We start from the raw sequence: 14180 nt of genomic DNA, 5'->3' as shown, positions 1-14180 counted from the left end.
GGAGCCCGCCCAGTGCCCGAGCCCCGCTGCTGGAGGCGCCGCTGTCTGCCCGCTCGGTCGCTGCCGGGGCCGGGGAGGGGCGGCAGGCGGGGCCCGGAGCGGCACCGAGCACCCCGGGCTGGGCCGGCCGGGCCCTCCCGGCCGCCGGGGGAGCTGCGGGGCCGGGCCGGCGCCTCCTCCGCCCGCCGGCGCTTCCCGTCCCTTCCCTTCCCTTCCCTTCCCGTCCCTCCCCGCCGCCGCTCTGCGAGGGGCAGGGCCGGGCTCCCCTCGCTGTCCCCGGCCTGCGCGGCCCGGCCGCGGCAGCCCCGGTGAGGAGCAGGTGAGGAGCGGGTGCGGGGGGGCCGGGCCGGGCCGGGCTGTCCCCTCAGGGCCGGGTCGGGCCAGGCAGGGCTGTCCCCTCGGGGCCGGGTCGGGCTGTTCCCCCGGGGCCGGGCCGGGCCGGGCCGGGTCGGGCTGTTCTCCCGGGGCTGGTCAGGGTCGGGCTGTTCCCCGGGACCGGGCTGGACTGGGCAGGGCTGTCCCCGGGGCCGGGTCGGGCTATTCCCCCGAGGCCGGGCCGGGCTGGGCAGGGCTGTCCCTGGGGCCGGGTCGGGCTGTTCCCCCGAGGCCGGGCCGGGCTGGGCAGGGCTGTCCCTGGGGCCGGGTCGGGCTATTCCCCCGAGGCCGGGCCGGGCTGGGCAGGGCTGTCCCTGGGGCCGGGTCGGGCTGTTCTCCCGAGGCCGGGCCGGGCTGGGCAGGGCTGTCCCCCCGGGCCGGGGCGCAGCGGTGGCAGCGGCCGGCGCCGCCATAGCCGCGGGGAGCTGGGCCTGGAGCGCGGGGTCGGGCCCGGAGCTCGGTCCCCGCTGCTGCTGCGGCTGGAAACGAGCCCCGAGCCCTGGGCGAGCCGTCGGGCCCGGGGCACCGGGCGGACTCTCACCCCGAGCCCGGGCTGACGGTGGTGCTGGTGTGTGTCCGCAGCAGCGCCAGGCCGGGCGTTCCCCTCAGCAGCGCCCTGCCCCTGCCTGGAGCCAGGAGAAGCGGCCGGCCCCGGAGGGATGCTCGGGGAGCGGCTCCGCGGCCCGGCCTCCGCGCTGCTCTGACCCGAAAGGTAACTCGCAAACCGGCTTTATTTATATAAAGCCTCAAAATGGCTTGATTTCCCCAGTTGTGGAGCTGAGATGCTCCACGAGTGCATCTACAAGATGCGTGTGCGAGATTGGAACCTTTTTTTGATATTTTCAATCATAAATGGGACTGTTTCCCTGTTTGCCTTTGAGCACTGGACAAGAGCTACTGTTACTAATTCATTTCTCTTGTGTTTTTTTGGGGGTCTGTTTCCTTCCAAACATCAGTGAAATGTCCCTGTGTCACCTGTTTCATCTCCATATTTCATTATTTCCCCCCTTACAGCTGTTTTTACCTAATAACACAGTTTGCTTTCTGACTTTTAAATATTCTGTTGGGGATTTTTAAAAGATTTTATAAAGCTACCGATATTTTTTTCAACCTTTAAAATACTGTAATTATATTGCACATTGGTTTAGATTGTTTTTTTCTAAAGTTTAGCTGTGTTTTTCTAAAGTTTACTATGCTATAAAATAGCTGCCTCAGATTGATAATTTGAATTGGATGTATTAACTTGGTTGATGTTGCAGAGTGGTGGCAACTCTACAGAAAAGTTAAATGTCTTCAGAGGACAAGGAGGCTCAGGAGGACGAGCTGCTGGCTCTGGCCAGCATCTACGATGAGGATGAGTTTAAGAGAGCAGAGTCTGCCCAAGGAGGAGAAACAAGAATTTGCCTGGAGTTGCCTCAAGACTTCAAAATTTTTGTGAGGGGTGAGTTGAGATGTTTTGTGTTTTCCCAAGGGAGGCTTTACCGAGCTCAAGTGGTTGCTGGGGACCTGAGGGAGCAGTGATGGGACAAAGCTGTGGCTCACCCTCTGCTGAGCTTGTTGGGGATTGTTTGAGCAGTTTAATCCTCATACACAGAACGTCCTCAGTAAACTCTGAAATCACAGATGAGTAATAGCACTTCTTCAGAATAATTAAGTTTATTGGGTTTTTATTGCACTGAGGAATTGTTTCCAGGCTCCTGGTTTGTGCAGAATCTGACATTTCACAGTGCTGCTGTTTAACTGCTTTAATCACAGACTTCCAACCCTTGACATTTTCCTGCATTGAGAGTTTTGTTATTTAGGGTGGAACAAATAGTTTTAACCCCAGAAATCCATCAAATTAACAGACATTGGGTGCTGTCAGAAACAGCAACAGTTGGTTCATTTTCATTTTTCTGTTATTTCTCCTGTGCCTCGGTGGCCCTGGCTCAGGCAGTTCCACAGAGAATCTCCAGGGCAGTGGCTTCGAGTACTCCGTGAGCTTCCTGCCTCCCCTCGTGCTGAATTTCGAGCTCCCACCTGACTACCCATCGACCTCCCCGCCCGTGTTCACCCTCAGTGGGAAATGGCTCTCCCAGGCCCAGGTTTGCAGGGGATTTTGTACATTTTGACTGCTAAGTTAATAATTAACAGCTAAGCAAAGTAAAAAAACAATGACGTTGCTCCTGTTGGCTCTTCTCTTGTCTCTTGCTGGTTTTTATTTGATTACTGTTCTGAGGAGGGAAAACTTGCATCTGTGAGAACTACTTTATTCAGCATAAAAACTGCTGAGTGTGAAATCAAAGTTTGCACTAAGGACTGTGTGAGGGGAGGAGCCCAGTGAGGAGTTACAAACTTCCTGAAATCAGGAATTCTTTGTTCTCTCCCAGCTCAGCGCCCTTTGCAAGCACTTGGACAATGTGTGGGAAGAGAACCGAGGCTGCGTGGTGCTGTTTGCCTGGATGCAGTTTCTGAAGGAGGAAACACTGAATTACCTGAATATTTCATCGCCATATGAGCTGAAAATGTGCCCTCAGGGGAAGGGGCAGGGCCGGACAGCAGCGGGGCCCCTCGAGGCTGGGAAGGACTCTGGGGGTGCCACGGGCTCTGCCACAGCCGAGGAGGAAAGCGTGGATGCCAGGGCTGTGCAGGATGTGGAGTCCTTGTCCGGTCTGATCAGGGAGATCTTGGACTTTGACCAGGCCCAGAGGAGGAAGTGCTTTAACAGCAAGATGTACTCGTGCAGTATCTGCTTCTGTGAGAAGCTGGGCAGCGAGTGCATGCACTTCCCCGAGTGCAGCCACGTGTACTGCAAGGCCTGCCTGAAGGACTACTTTGAGATCCAGATCAGGGATGGGCAGGTGCACTGCCTCAACTGCCCCGAGCCCAAGTGTTCTTCTGTCGCCACTCCAGGCCAGGTAATTCCCGTGCACAGGGCTGGGAGCTCAGGAACCCAACCTGGGTTCAGGGCCTGGCCCTGCATGCTGGGCATTGGCAGTCACAGAGTCATTGGGTCAGAAAAGACCCCCAAGGTCACCAGGTTCAGCCTTTGACCCAGTCCCACCATGTCATGAAGTGCCACATCCTTTGGCACCTCCAGGATGGGCACTCCAACCGTCCCTGGGCAGTTCCAGTGCCTGAGCCCCCTTTCCGTGGGGAAATTCCTGCTGTGCCCACCCTGAGCTGCCCTGGGCCAGCCTGAGGCTGTTCCCTCTCCTGTCCCTGTTCCATGGGAGCAGATCCTTGAGCCCCTGTGACCTGCTGGAGAATCCAAAGTGTATTCATCTGAGCTTTTGGTACCTTGTCAGTGACTTGCTGTTTGTTGCTGCAGCAGGCTCAGAATTACAGATGCAAGGAATCAGGGAATCCCAGACTGGAAGGGACCTTAGAGCCCATCCAGTGCCATGGCAGGGACAGCTCTCACTGTCCCAGGGACACCTCCCAGTGTCCCAGGTGCTTCCAGCCCTCCCAGCCCGGCCTTGGGCACTGCCAGGGATGCAGGGGCAGCCCCAGCTGCTGTGGGCAGCTGTGCCAGGCCTGGGTGTGCGTGGGTGAGGATTTGTTCCCTTGGGCTGTGTTGGCAGGTGAAGGAGCTGGTTGGGGAGGAGCTGTTTGCCCGCTATGACCGCCTGCTGCTGCAGTCCAGCCTGGACCTGATGGCTGACGTGGTTTACTGCCCCCGGCCCGGCTGCCAGACCCCCGTGATGCAGGAGCCCGGCTGCACCATGGGCATCTGCTCCTGCTGCAACTACGCCTTCTGCACCCTCTGCAAGATGACCTACCACGGGGTGTCCCCCTGCAAGGTCACTGCAGGTCAGTCACCTCCCCTGGGCTCCACGGTCACACCCGCTCACTGCTGCATTGGGGTGGGAAAGTCCAGAGCTGGGCAAGGCAGCTCCCCACCTGAGCCTTCTGAAGGGTGCATTCCTTTGGAGGAGGGCACTTGCTGGCAATTAAATATTCCTTGGGTGAGACTCCTCAGCTCAGCAGCTCTCTAAACTGCTGCTTGTCAAATGCTGAGAGGCTGTAGCAGGGGAAGAATTCCTTTATATTTTCGGTATTTTGTATTGCCAGAGTTAATACTGGAATCAGGTGGAAGCTTCTCTCTCTAGCCTTAAAATTCTGTGACAAAATTTCATTAAATATGTAGTCAGAAAAAAATATTTCCATTTTCAGTTTATCTTACATTGTTCTAATTCCATCAATAGGTCTCTTCTATAATAAAACAGTGTAAAACTGCTGAATGTTGGGGCAGAGTGGTTTTAATAGTATCATCTTATATATTTTAATAGTTTTCTTGCTTTTTAATTCATGACATTATTGTTATTTGAGAATCTTTGTGCTGCAATTAGCTGGACTTGTAAATCTAATATCTTACAAAAGCTGTCTGGTTTGGTTTGATTTTGCCCCCCAGAGAAATTAATGGAATTGAGGAAGGAATATTTAGAAGCAGATGAGACAACTAAAAGATTTTTGGAACAACGCTATGGCAAGAGAGTGATTCAGAAAGCCCTGGAGGAGATGGAGAGTGAGAAATGGCTGGAGAAGAACTCCAAGTCTTGTCCTTGCTGTGGGACCCCCATCGAGGTGAGTGAGGAGGGAAAGGCTGGGGATCATGGAGCAGAAAACCCACAGGGAGGCAGTTCTAGGTGTGTTGGAGCCTCTAGGGAGAGGAAATCTCTAGGAAACATTAAGAGAACTTTCCATTTCTGTGTGACATGGAAAAGGAGGTGGGGTGATATTTGTGGATCCCAAGGACTGGAGTACAAACAGTGGCTGGTGGTCAGACTCCCACACTGAACAGATCCAGGCTGATTCTGGATCTACATGAATCCTTTTGTTTTCCTGGTGTTTCAGGCTACTTCTGCTTCACACTAGAGCCAGGAAATCAATCCAGCTTCAGAAGAACACTTATTTCTTGTATTTTTAGTATAATAACCAATTTGCAGTGCTGGGATCCCAGCTCCCAGTGGAAGTGTCAGAGTGTGGTGGGGCAGGGGGCTGTGCTCTCTGACTGCTGTGCTTGTGGGGGCTGCTGGCAGAGAGGGACTGAGGCCTGCCACAGTGGGGCTCTGTTAGCACCAGTTCTTGGTTTTTCCCCCAGAAACTGGATGGCTGTAACAAGATGACCTGCACAGGGTGCATGCAGTACTTCTGCTGGATCTGCCTGGGCTCCCTGTCCCGGGCCAACCCCTACCAGCACTTCAACGACCCCTCCTCGCCCTGCTTCAACAGGTGGGTGCTCAGGGACCCCTCCTCTGCTGGACACACATTGCTGCTTCTCCTTACAGCCTCTCCCATTTCTTACCTGAAATGTGTAGCTGCAGTTTAAGGCACAGTTTCTCCTCTCAGATATTGGCACTAAAGTAAAAATCAGGAGTGATTCGGGATATGGTTTTGCTTTTTAAAGAACTTTGGTTTTAAAATTCTGGAGGAGTCTTCTGAGCCTGTTCTGATTTTTTTTTGGTCAGGTCATGGCCTCACCCTTTCTGTGCTGAGTTTCCCTGGCAATGCTCAGGAGCAGCTCGAGGATTTGGGGAAGAGCTGCTCTAAGGAGCTGCAGATTTGCCTGACATTCCCTTGGGAAGAGCCAAGGGACAGAAGTGCTGCTGTGGGACAGGTGACAGGCAGGTGACAGCAGGGGGACAATGGCAGCCTCTCTTGCCCCTTCCACAGGGCATGGATGGTGGTTTGTGATACTGAAAAAACAAGGAAACTCGCTGTACTGTTGTTGCATTTAGGGTGGTACTTTTTTAACATATTTGACTTTTTTTATGCGCTGGTATCACTGATTTTCTGTCTTGCAGATTGTTTCAAGACATGCACATTGACAATGGGGAGTTCTGGGAAGGAGATGATGATCATTAGCTTCCTCCAGCACCAAAAGGTGAACAAACCAGAGACAGATGCTTTTTGTTTGCTTTTCACTTCCATTGTGTGACAGAAGAGTGGTAACTGCACTGCAGGACACACCTCAGAACCTATTGCCAAAACCAAAGGAGACCTTGTCCCCATCCTGGGATCAGGATCATCATGGAATGCCCAAACAAACATGTCCACTATTGAAGTCAGAAATTGGAAGACCATTGGAAAAATATATACCAAGAAGTGCCCCTTTTTTAAAAGCCAACAGACAAAACTGAAGCCTCAAATGCTGCAAGTATTTTGGGGGTTTCTTCTAGGGAGACTGACCCTTGGATCTTGAATATTGTGGGGTTTGGGGTGGTTTGCTGGAGCTATAGTGCTCTCTCTGGGGCTGCTTGGACTGGGGGAGTTTTCTGATACAATACAGAAAATTGCTCCTGTATTCAGCAACAAAGTTTGTTGCTTTTATGAATTTCCTGATGTGCTTCTCTGAAAAGCAGCTCCTGGCTGTGTCACTGGTACTTTGTAATGACATTAAAGCTGATTATACCCAACCCTTCTCATTGGCTGCTGTGCCTGAGCCTTTGCACCCCTGAGAGCTTGGGCAGAGAATGACCAACAGCCATTTCCAGGGGTTTCTGTGAGGTTGGTGGCTCCCTGTGTTGCTGCTGGATCCCTCACGTTGCCTGTCCTTGTTTTGGCAGGGATGAGTGCCAAGGCAGCGAGCTGAGCATGTGCCCAGTGAGAGGGTGAAAAGTATCAGGAAGAGATGAACTTGAATTCTTCAAGATACTGACAATTACCTTGTGTTCTCAGTTGATGAAGTAATTTATTTTTCATTTACTCTTCATATAAGAAATTTGATGGTTGATATTTTTGCTTCTGGACTAGATCCTTTATTTCCACTGGTTTTGCACTTCAAATTATCGCAGCACCAAATTGTTTCCCCTAAAATCTCAGCAAGTGGTTTTGAGAGTAGAAGGTGATTACTGGAGGCAAACACTGATTTTTTTACAAGTTTTTCCACTTGCAGAACAGTCTAAAAGTTTATTTGCAAACTAAAGCTGCCTGTGCTGTGTTCAAGTGCAGCAGGGCCTGGATGGAAAGCTCTGGAGCTGAGACTCCTCGGGAACTGTGTGTGATCACAGCTCACTCAGTTCTGACTGAATTAATGAATTTATCCTGGGATGTGTGGCTAAAATGAGTGGTGCTGCAGTTCCCTGTGCAGAGGAGGAGTCTGCACTCTTGGAACTGGCACAGGGATTAAAAGGATGGAAGGAAGAGCAAATCTCACCTCAGCTGAATCTCTAGGTCAGTGTGTAGGAAAAGTGTACATTGTGTATGGTTTGAGTTGTTTTCCTGCACCTTTCACATGCACTAAATTCACTTTAAGACGGTAAACACAGTGTCCCTCTTTGTCTTCCTTGTGGCATGGATTTGGCAGCACAGGTGTGCCCAGGTGCTCCTGGGGGTGGGACAGCCCAGAGCTCCCAGCTGGAGCTGGCAGGGATTCTGCTCATGGGATTTAGTGCATGCACAGTGCCCTCCCACCCCGAGGGCCCTGCTTCTCCCTCTGAGGAAACACTGGGCAAGGAAGGGGGGAGCAGCAGGAGCTCTCCCACCAAACTGCCTCCAGGAGAGCTTTGCTACCATGAGCACACTGAGACCGAGCACCAGACACACTCAAATGTCACCATTTAAAAAATTAGAGACATTTAGTGGAGAAAGTTACATTACAGATCAACTTACAAAACTTTGTATAAAGAAAATAAATGCTGCCCAGTTTTCTTGCCTCTCATGTGAGAGCACTGGACAGAAATCCCAGGAGTCACATTTCGGAATTGGTGGGGGCTGTTGTCCACCTGTGTGGGGTGTCTGTAATGAAACAGAGGCTGAAGCCAGTGGGAACAGAGTGTTTCCTTTGGGGCTGGTTTGGCTTCTCCTTAGAGAAACTGAAAATTCTGGAGAGAGCACCAGGCATAGCAAATCATCCCTGGGCCTGACACAGTGCCATCCTCAGGTGCACACAGTGCCATCCTGAGCTGCACCCTGGACCCCTTGTGGGGGATGCTGCTGGAGCCTCTTCTGCTGAGGGGTCTCAAGTCCAACATGTGGCCCAGAGCAGGGCTCAGCCAGGGCTTTATCCAGTCAGGTCTTGGCAGCCTCCCAAGGACGGAGCCATGGGGATGCTGTCCCACTGCTTGGCAGCTCCCGCAGTGGGGTTTTATCCTCTCCAGCGTGAGCATCTTGTCTCCACTCCCACCCCACTGTCCCTTCTCTTCTTCCCCCTGGCTCCATCTTCTTGCTGCCCTCTCCTGGCTGTGGCTGCTGCTCTGAGCTTTCCCTTCTCCAGCTGGACAATCCTCTTTTCCAGGATTCTAATGCAAGTGTTTCATGGAGGAGGAAGGAATAACAGAGATACCTGTCCTAATTGCAAGGAATACACCCCCCCAAAGCTATCACCCACTTGTTTCTGAAACATTGTACTTTCATTTATCCTCACATTTCAGTTCTGCAGCCTTCAGTCTGTGATTACAGCCAGTTCACAGATGAAACAATTCATTCTTCATTTCCTTCAGAGAATGAGTTGGTGGCAGAAGTTTGTGGAACACAGAACACTGGCTCCCATCCTCCTTTGGTTAATTAAGGCAGGTGTTTGGCATCTGTCTCTTTAATGGAGAGAAGGAACCACATGATCATTCTGCTAATTTAAGAACAAATATGAGATCAGTTTCTGCAGCAATTCCCTTTTGTCCCAGCTGTTTTCAGCAGCTGGTTCAGCACTGCCCCAGCACATTAATCACTGTATGGCTTCTTGGACTGGCTCCTCTCTGCTCCCATCTCCTTCATGCTGTACAAGGGCTCCACGAGCTTGTTGTGAACCATCATTAAACCTAATGGAGAGAATCAAAAGGCAATTTAAATAGACATAATAAAGGAAAGTTCTCCTTCATTGGGTGCTAATGGAATTAGACATTACTGTTGTCCTTGTGCCTTTGCTCCCACACCAAGCATTAAGCATTTACCTTCACACATACTACTGTGATATCATGAAGGAATATACTCCTTTGGGAGTTACTTATACAGCAACACCTCTGCAAAGCATGGCTTGTGGCTCCTAAAAGTGTAACAGAGCAGCTGCCTGGCCTGGTCAAACATTCACCTTTGAAGTACTTCACTGTTTTGACTTTGAGCTCCAGCGTGGCGTCCTCGTCGCACACGAACACGGTGTTGGGGTGCTGCTGGAAGGCCGACACCGTCCACATGTGGTTGACACCATCCTCGATGGCTTTGTACAGAGCAAAGGCTTTGTGGGCTCCCGTGATCAGGATCATCACCTGCACCCCCAGACAGAGAGGGGCAGTCAGGGAGAGCCCACCCACAGCCTGCCAAGCTGGGAGTGGCGACACCCCTGCCACCCTCCCCACAGCCACTTCTCTGTGCTGCTGCTGCTCCCACTGAAATCACGGCCTGCTGGGTCACTGCAGTGATCCTTTGGGCACCTGGACACTGAGATTTCACAAGTGTAGGTCAAGAATAGACTCCAGTAAAAGTGGTCCCACACAGTTTCATGACCTGCTGGTGTGACATTAAGTCTCCAGTTACTCTCCAGGTGAGACTCTTAACCAAAGACACCCTCCCAAACCTTCCTGGGCTGCTGCAGGGTTACACAAACACAAGTGCCAGCAGAGAAGGAGCAAGAGCCTCTCCACGGTGTTGCAGGGTGCCAGAGGACAGGAGCATCAGGCATTCTGTGGCAGGAATACCCTACACCAGAGGACACATGGCTGCTCCATAACAGGATCACCTTTGGCTGCTCCAGAGGAACTGCAGGAAGCCACTTCTTATTTCCTCACCTCTCTGGCATCCATGACAGTGCCTACTCCAACTGTCAGAGCCATGGTGGGCACTTTGGAGAGGTCACCATCAAAGAACCTGGCATTGGCCAGGATGGTGTCCATGGCCAAGGTCTTCACTCGTGTCCTGGACACCAGACTGGACCCCGGCTCGTTGAAGGCGATGTGACCGTCGGGGCCGATGCCTGGACAGGGACAGTGACAGCACAGGGTCAGCTGTGGCAGCAGAGCCAGCAGCTCTCCCAGACAGTGCTCCCAGGAACACAGAGCTGAGAAAAACCCCTGCAGTTCCTGTGCTCCAGCTCAGATCTGTGTCTGCTAGGAACAACCAGGCAATGCCCTGATTGCGCTGGGACAACAACAGACAAAGGAGGTGGCAGAACCTTATGGCAAACTGATGGGAAGAGCTTGTGTGGGAAAAGCTACTTCCAGCAGTTTCCTGTTGCCACTGACAATTGATAAATACCTCACATTTGTACAGTCCTAGCCCTTCCCACACTTCCTGAACAATTCACTGACTGCACTAAAGACCCGAAGCTGGCAGTGGTGGGTGGGGAGACAAGGCTGCCAGGACACTGCAGTGCCCAGGGCCATGGGCTGTGGGGTGGCTTTCACTGCAAATGCACTGAAAGTGAACAATCCTGGCAATAAATGAGAGCTGGGGAGGACAGGCACAGGTTTGGGACAGGGTTTAGAGGCTGCTGCTCCCCCATTCTCACCTCCAACAAAGAGCTCGATGCCTCCAGCTGCCTTGATTTTCTCCTCAAATGCATCACACTCTGCCTGGAGATCAGGGGCGTTCCCATCCAAGATGTGGACGTTTTCTGGTGAGATGTCAATGTGCTTGAAGAAGTTATTCCACATGAAGGAATGGTAACTTTCTGGGTGATCCCTCGGGAGACCTGGTAACAGAACACAGGACTGAGGCCAACTGGAACAGTATCACCCATAACAAAGTCCTTCCACAGCCTGCAGTGGCTTGGTGACAGAGCACTGCTCTCTCTGTCCTTTGTCACACCTTCAGCTTTCAGAGTTGTTTCTATTTCCCTAAATACCAGAATTAAAATCAGCTCCTGTAAGACACATGCCCATATTAATATACAATAGATGTTCAAAATGCAGGTGTGTGCTGTGCCTCATCTGTCAGTACCTTTTCAGCCCTTTTCCCATTTCATATTTATTTAAAAACTGTGCAGAAGCCTGGGAAATAATAATTATTATATAATTATTGCATATTTACCCATCTTGAATGCTGTAAACCCACACTGGACTGCTTATTCCCTAATGCTTCTTGACTGGAGTTATTCACAGAAAAAACCCCTCTTGACCAGGATAAAATTATCATTAGCAAATATTTAGCTTGTATGTTTTTCACCTTTGGATCTATTTCTTCTGAGCAGACTGTTTCACCATGACTTCAGCAATGGCAGTCCTTTGCTGTCTCAGCAGGAGATACCTGAGGGCACTCAGGGGACACGCTGGCCTTTGTAAGGGACCTTTATGACCCCCGAGCAAAGGTGGAAGGTAAAGCTGCATGCTGAGCCTGCAGTCATAAGCTGTTCTTGCCCGCTCAGTGCCTGAGGGCAGCTAACACACAGCAGTGTCTGTAATTGTGTGTGCAATACTGGGCAACACCAGCATCCAGTTTTGTCCATACAATTCCAAACCTATGGAAAAATTTCAAATTTCTTCCAGAGGTTTTCAAATTGTCCCCCTTCACTAATTCCCTGGAGGTGTTTAAGGAAAGAATGGATGTGGCACTCAGAGCCATGGTTCAGCTGACACCGTGGTGTGGGGTCACAGGCTGGACCCGATATCTCAGAGCTCTTTTCCATCCTAACTGATGCTGTAACTCTGTGAATGTTGATGCTGTAACTCTGTGAATGTTGTCCCCCTTACCTGCACAGGTGGATTTCGGGCACCGCCAGGCTCTGCCGGGGTAAGGGCCCAGCAGCTCCCTATGGGCAGGGACAAGGGCGACAGGACAGGTGGCTGCGGCACTCACCCACGTACTCGTCCATGTTGAAGGTCTTCACGTACTTGAAGGAGAGGTCCCCGTTGCGGTAGTACTCCACCAGCTTGCTGTAGCAGCCCAGGGGGGTGCTGCCTGCGGGGAGCGGCCGCCTCAGCCGGGGCAGGGCCCGCGCTGGGCCCCGGCCCGGCCGCCCCCCGGCACCCACCTGTGGGCAGCCCCAGCGTGAAGAAGCGCCCGGGGCCGGGCCCGAACTGCACGATGCGGTTGCGGATGTACTTGGCCGCCCACTCGCTGGCCTGCGAGTAATTCTCCAGGATGATGAGCTTCATGGTGAGGCCGCCCGGGACCGCCGCTGCCTCCGCCGGGGATCGCCGCCGTCTCCCGGATCACCGCCGCCGCCCGTGCGGATCAGCCGCGCCCGCAGCCTCCGCTTCCTCCCGGCTCGCCCTGCCCGGGATCACTTCCGCGGAGGGCGGGGAGCGCCGGGCCCGGCCCCCGGGAGGAACCGGGCAGGGCCGGAGCGGAGCGGCCGAACGGGGCGCACCGGGAGCTGCGGCTGCCGGGCGGTGCTCGGTGAGTGTCGCCGCCCTGCCTGCCGTCCAGGCAAAGCTGTGGGAGGCAATGCTTCCTCCAGATACGTTAAAACGACCGTAAATATCTTGGTGTGGTTATGCTGGAGTCACAGCATCACAGCAGGGATCCACCCGGCTCTGTCCTTCAGCTTTTCAGCCCTAGAGCGAAGCTCCCAGCCTTGTCCCACCAAAACGAGCTGTTCTCACACTTGAACTGTTCTGTAGGGACTCACTTTGGGGCAGGTTGGGGTCGTTCTGGGAGATGGAGAGACCATGATCTGCCTGTCCTTGCTCCTGGCACAGAGGTATCCCCAAAACACCTTCCTGCTGTTGCTCCGGAGTTCAAGTTCTCATGAAAATGCACCTGACCTCTCCTTGCACAGGCTTGGTTCATTGTTGGGATACAAAGCTCTTACTTCAAAGTTAAACCAACATTCAATTTCATCAGAAGGAAGAATGAGCTACAAATTGCTTTGCTGGGATCCAGCCCATGCAGTTACTTTTCATTTTAATAATTTAAATGCCCTGGCTAGAACCAGCGCTCCCGGTATTGTCTCATCCTGGAGAGCCCTTGGGTTGCCCGTGGTGATGATGGGTGTGGTGGGCTGTGGGCACACACGGGAAGAGTTTTAGGCCACAGAGACCAAATAAATTCCATGGGCAGATGTTTCCATAGCAGTGTGAGCCCACGGGCAGATCTCTCGGTGGCCGTGTGGGGTGAGGAGCTGGCAGCAGCGGCATTCCCGGCTCTCCCGCAGGGCAGGGCGGCCTGGGCTCTGGCTCGGAGGGACACAGCTCTTCGCTTGTGCCATCGGGGCCATTTCGGTGCGGCAGAGCCGTGGGTTCCCCGGGTTCTGGCAGCAGTCACGGCAGCGGAGGGTTCAGAGGCACAGGACCCAGGCTGATCGGGGGCTGTGAGGGGACGGGGACCCGGCTGAGGTCTGGACCCTTCCCATGCTGGAGCTGCTTCAGTCCTTATCCAGGATGTGCCGGCACCAAGGTGAGCGCACAGCTGCCCTGCACACACACCTGGGAGCTCCCACATCACCCCTGCTGTGGCACAACTGCGGATTCTGGTGTGCAAAGCCAAAGCTGCTGCAGGGCTGGGCAGGGAGAGAGCCCCGGCACCGCCGCTCCCCACAGAGCCCTCAGCGGCTGCTCGGTTACCCTGGAAACGCGGCCAGAGCTCGCAAATTTCGGAAAAGCAAATTCTGGAGGCACAGCCCGCATAGGAATTGATGGCAGGGACACCACGGCGGTGAGCTCTAGGGCACAGCCGGGGTGACCTGCAGGTTGTGGGCTTTGTCTGCCCTCAGAGCGGCCTGGGACAGCATCACCTCATCCCCTGCTCCACCTCACCTGCCCCGGCTCTCCTGGGACGAGTGGAGCGCTGCTGCCTTTGGTGCCGGCCTTGCAGCCCCCCAGCTGCTCACACAGCGCCCTTGTGGGGATGAGGCCCGTGAAATCCGAGTGTTGGAGGGCTCTGACTGCTCCGGTGTGGCTTTCACCTCCCCTGCCAGTGGCTTGGACAGCTGCAGTGCACAGAGATGCAGGACG

The 14180-nt window shown here is 53.5% G+C and overlaps 2 protein-coding genes across 4 annotated transcripts; one reads left to right on the top strand and one right to left on the bottom strand.

Moving 5' to 3' along the window:
- Nucleotides 1-232: 232 nt before the first annotated feature.
- RNF14 (ring finger protein 14) lies at nucleotides 233-8237 on the top strand. Of its 3 annotated transcripts, XM_054287660.1 has the most exons (10): nucleotides 256-319; nucleotides 958-1087; nucleotides 1635-1816; nucleotides 2308-2459; nucleotides 2745-3272; nucleotides 3939-4167; nucleotides 4769-4941; nucleotides 5459-5589; nucleotides 6162-6241; nucleotides 6924-8237. In XM_054287660.1, exons 3-9 carry the CDS (start codon nucleotides 1663-1665, stop codon nucleotides 6220-6222), a joined length of 1428 nt encoding a protein of 475 aa, XP_054143635.1. In that variant the 5' UTR covers nucleotides 256-319; nucleotides 958-1087; nucleotides 1635-1662; the 3' UTR covers nucleotides 6223-6241; nucleotides 6924-8237. The 3 variants fall into 3 exon arrangements, with proteins under 3 accessions (XP_054143632.1, XP_054143635.1, XP_054143636.1); XM_054287657.1 differs by lacking the exon at nucleotides 958-1087 and having other exon boundaries at nucleotides 233-319; nucleotides 6162-8237; XM_054287661.1 differs by lacking the exons at nucleotides 256-319; nucleotides 958-1087 and having other exon boundaries at nucleotides 1745-1816; nucleotides 2312-2459; nucleotides 6162-8237.
- A 449-nt stretch (nucleotides 8238-8686) lies between these two features.
- Nucleotides 8687-12486, bottom strand: GNPDA1 (glucosamine-6-phosphate deaminase 1). The gene is made up of 6 exons (XM_054287664.1): nucleotides 12257-12486; nucleotides 12082-12183; nucleotides 10796-10978; nucleotides 10077-10261; nucleotides 9383-9557; nucleotides 8687-9113 (listed from the first exon to the last, which is right to left on the bottom strand). Exons 1-6 carry the CDS (start codon nucleotides 12378-12380, stop codon nucleotides 9016-9018), a joined length of 867 nt encoding a protein of 288 aa, XP_054143639.1. The 5' UTR covers nucleotides 12381-12486; the 3' UTR covers nucleotides 8687-9015.
- Nucleotides 12487-14180: the final 1694 nt, after the last annotated feature.

This window comes from Melozone crissalis, unplaced genomic scaffold (assembly GCF_028551555.1).
Source record: "Melozone crissalis strain CALT ecotype California unplaced genomic scaffold, PUWL_Pcris_2 ptg000061l_1, whole genome shotgun sequence".
Taxonomy (NCBI): domain Eukaryota; kingdom Metazoa; phylum Chordata; class Aves; order Passeriformes; family Passerellidae; genus Melozone; species Melozone crissalis.
The sequence above is the reverse complement of the archived record's forward strand: the minus strand, read 5'-3'. Positions and strand labels throughout refer to the sequence as shown.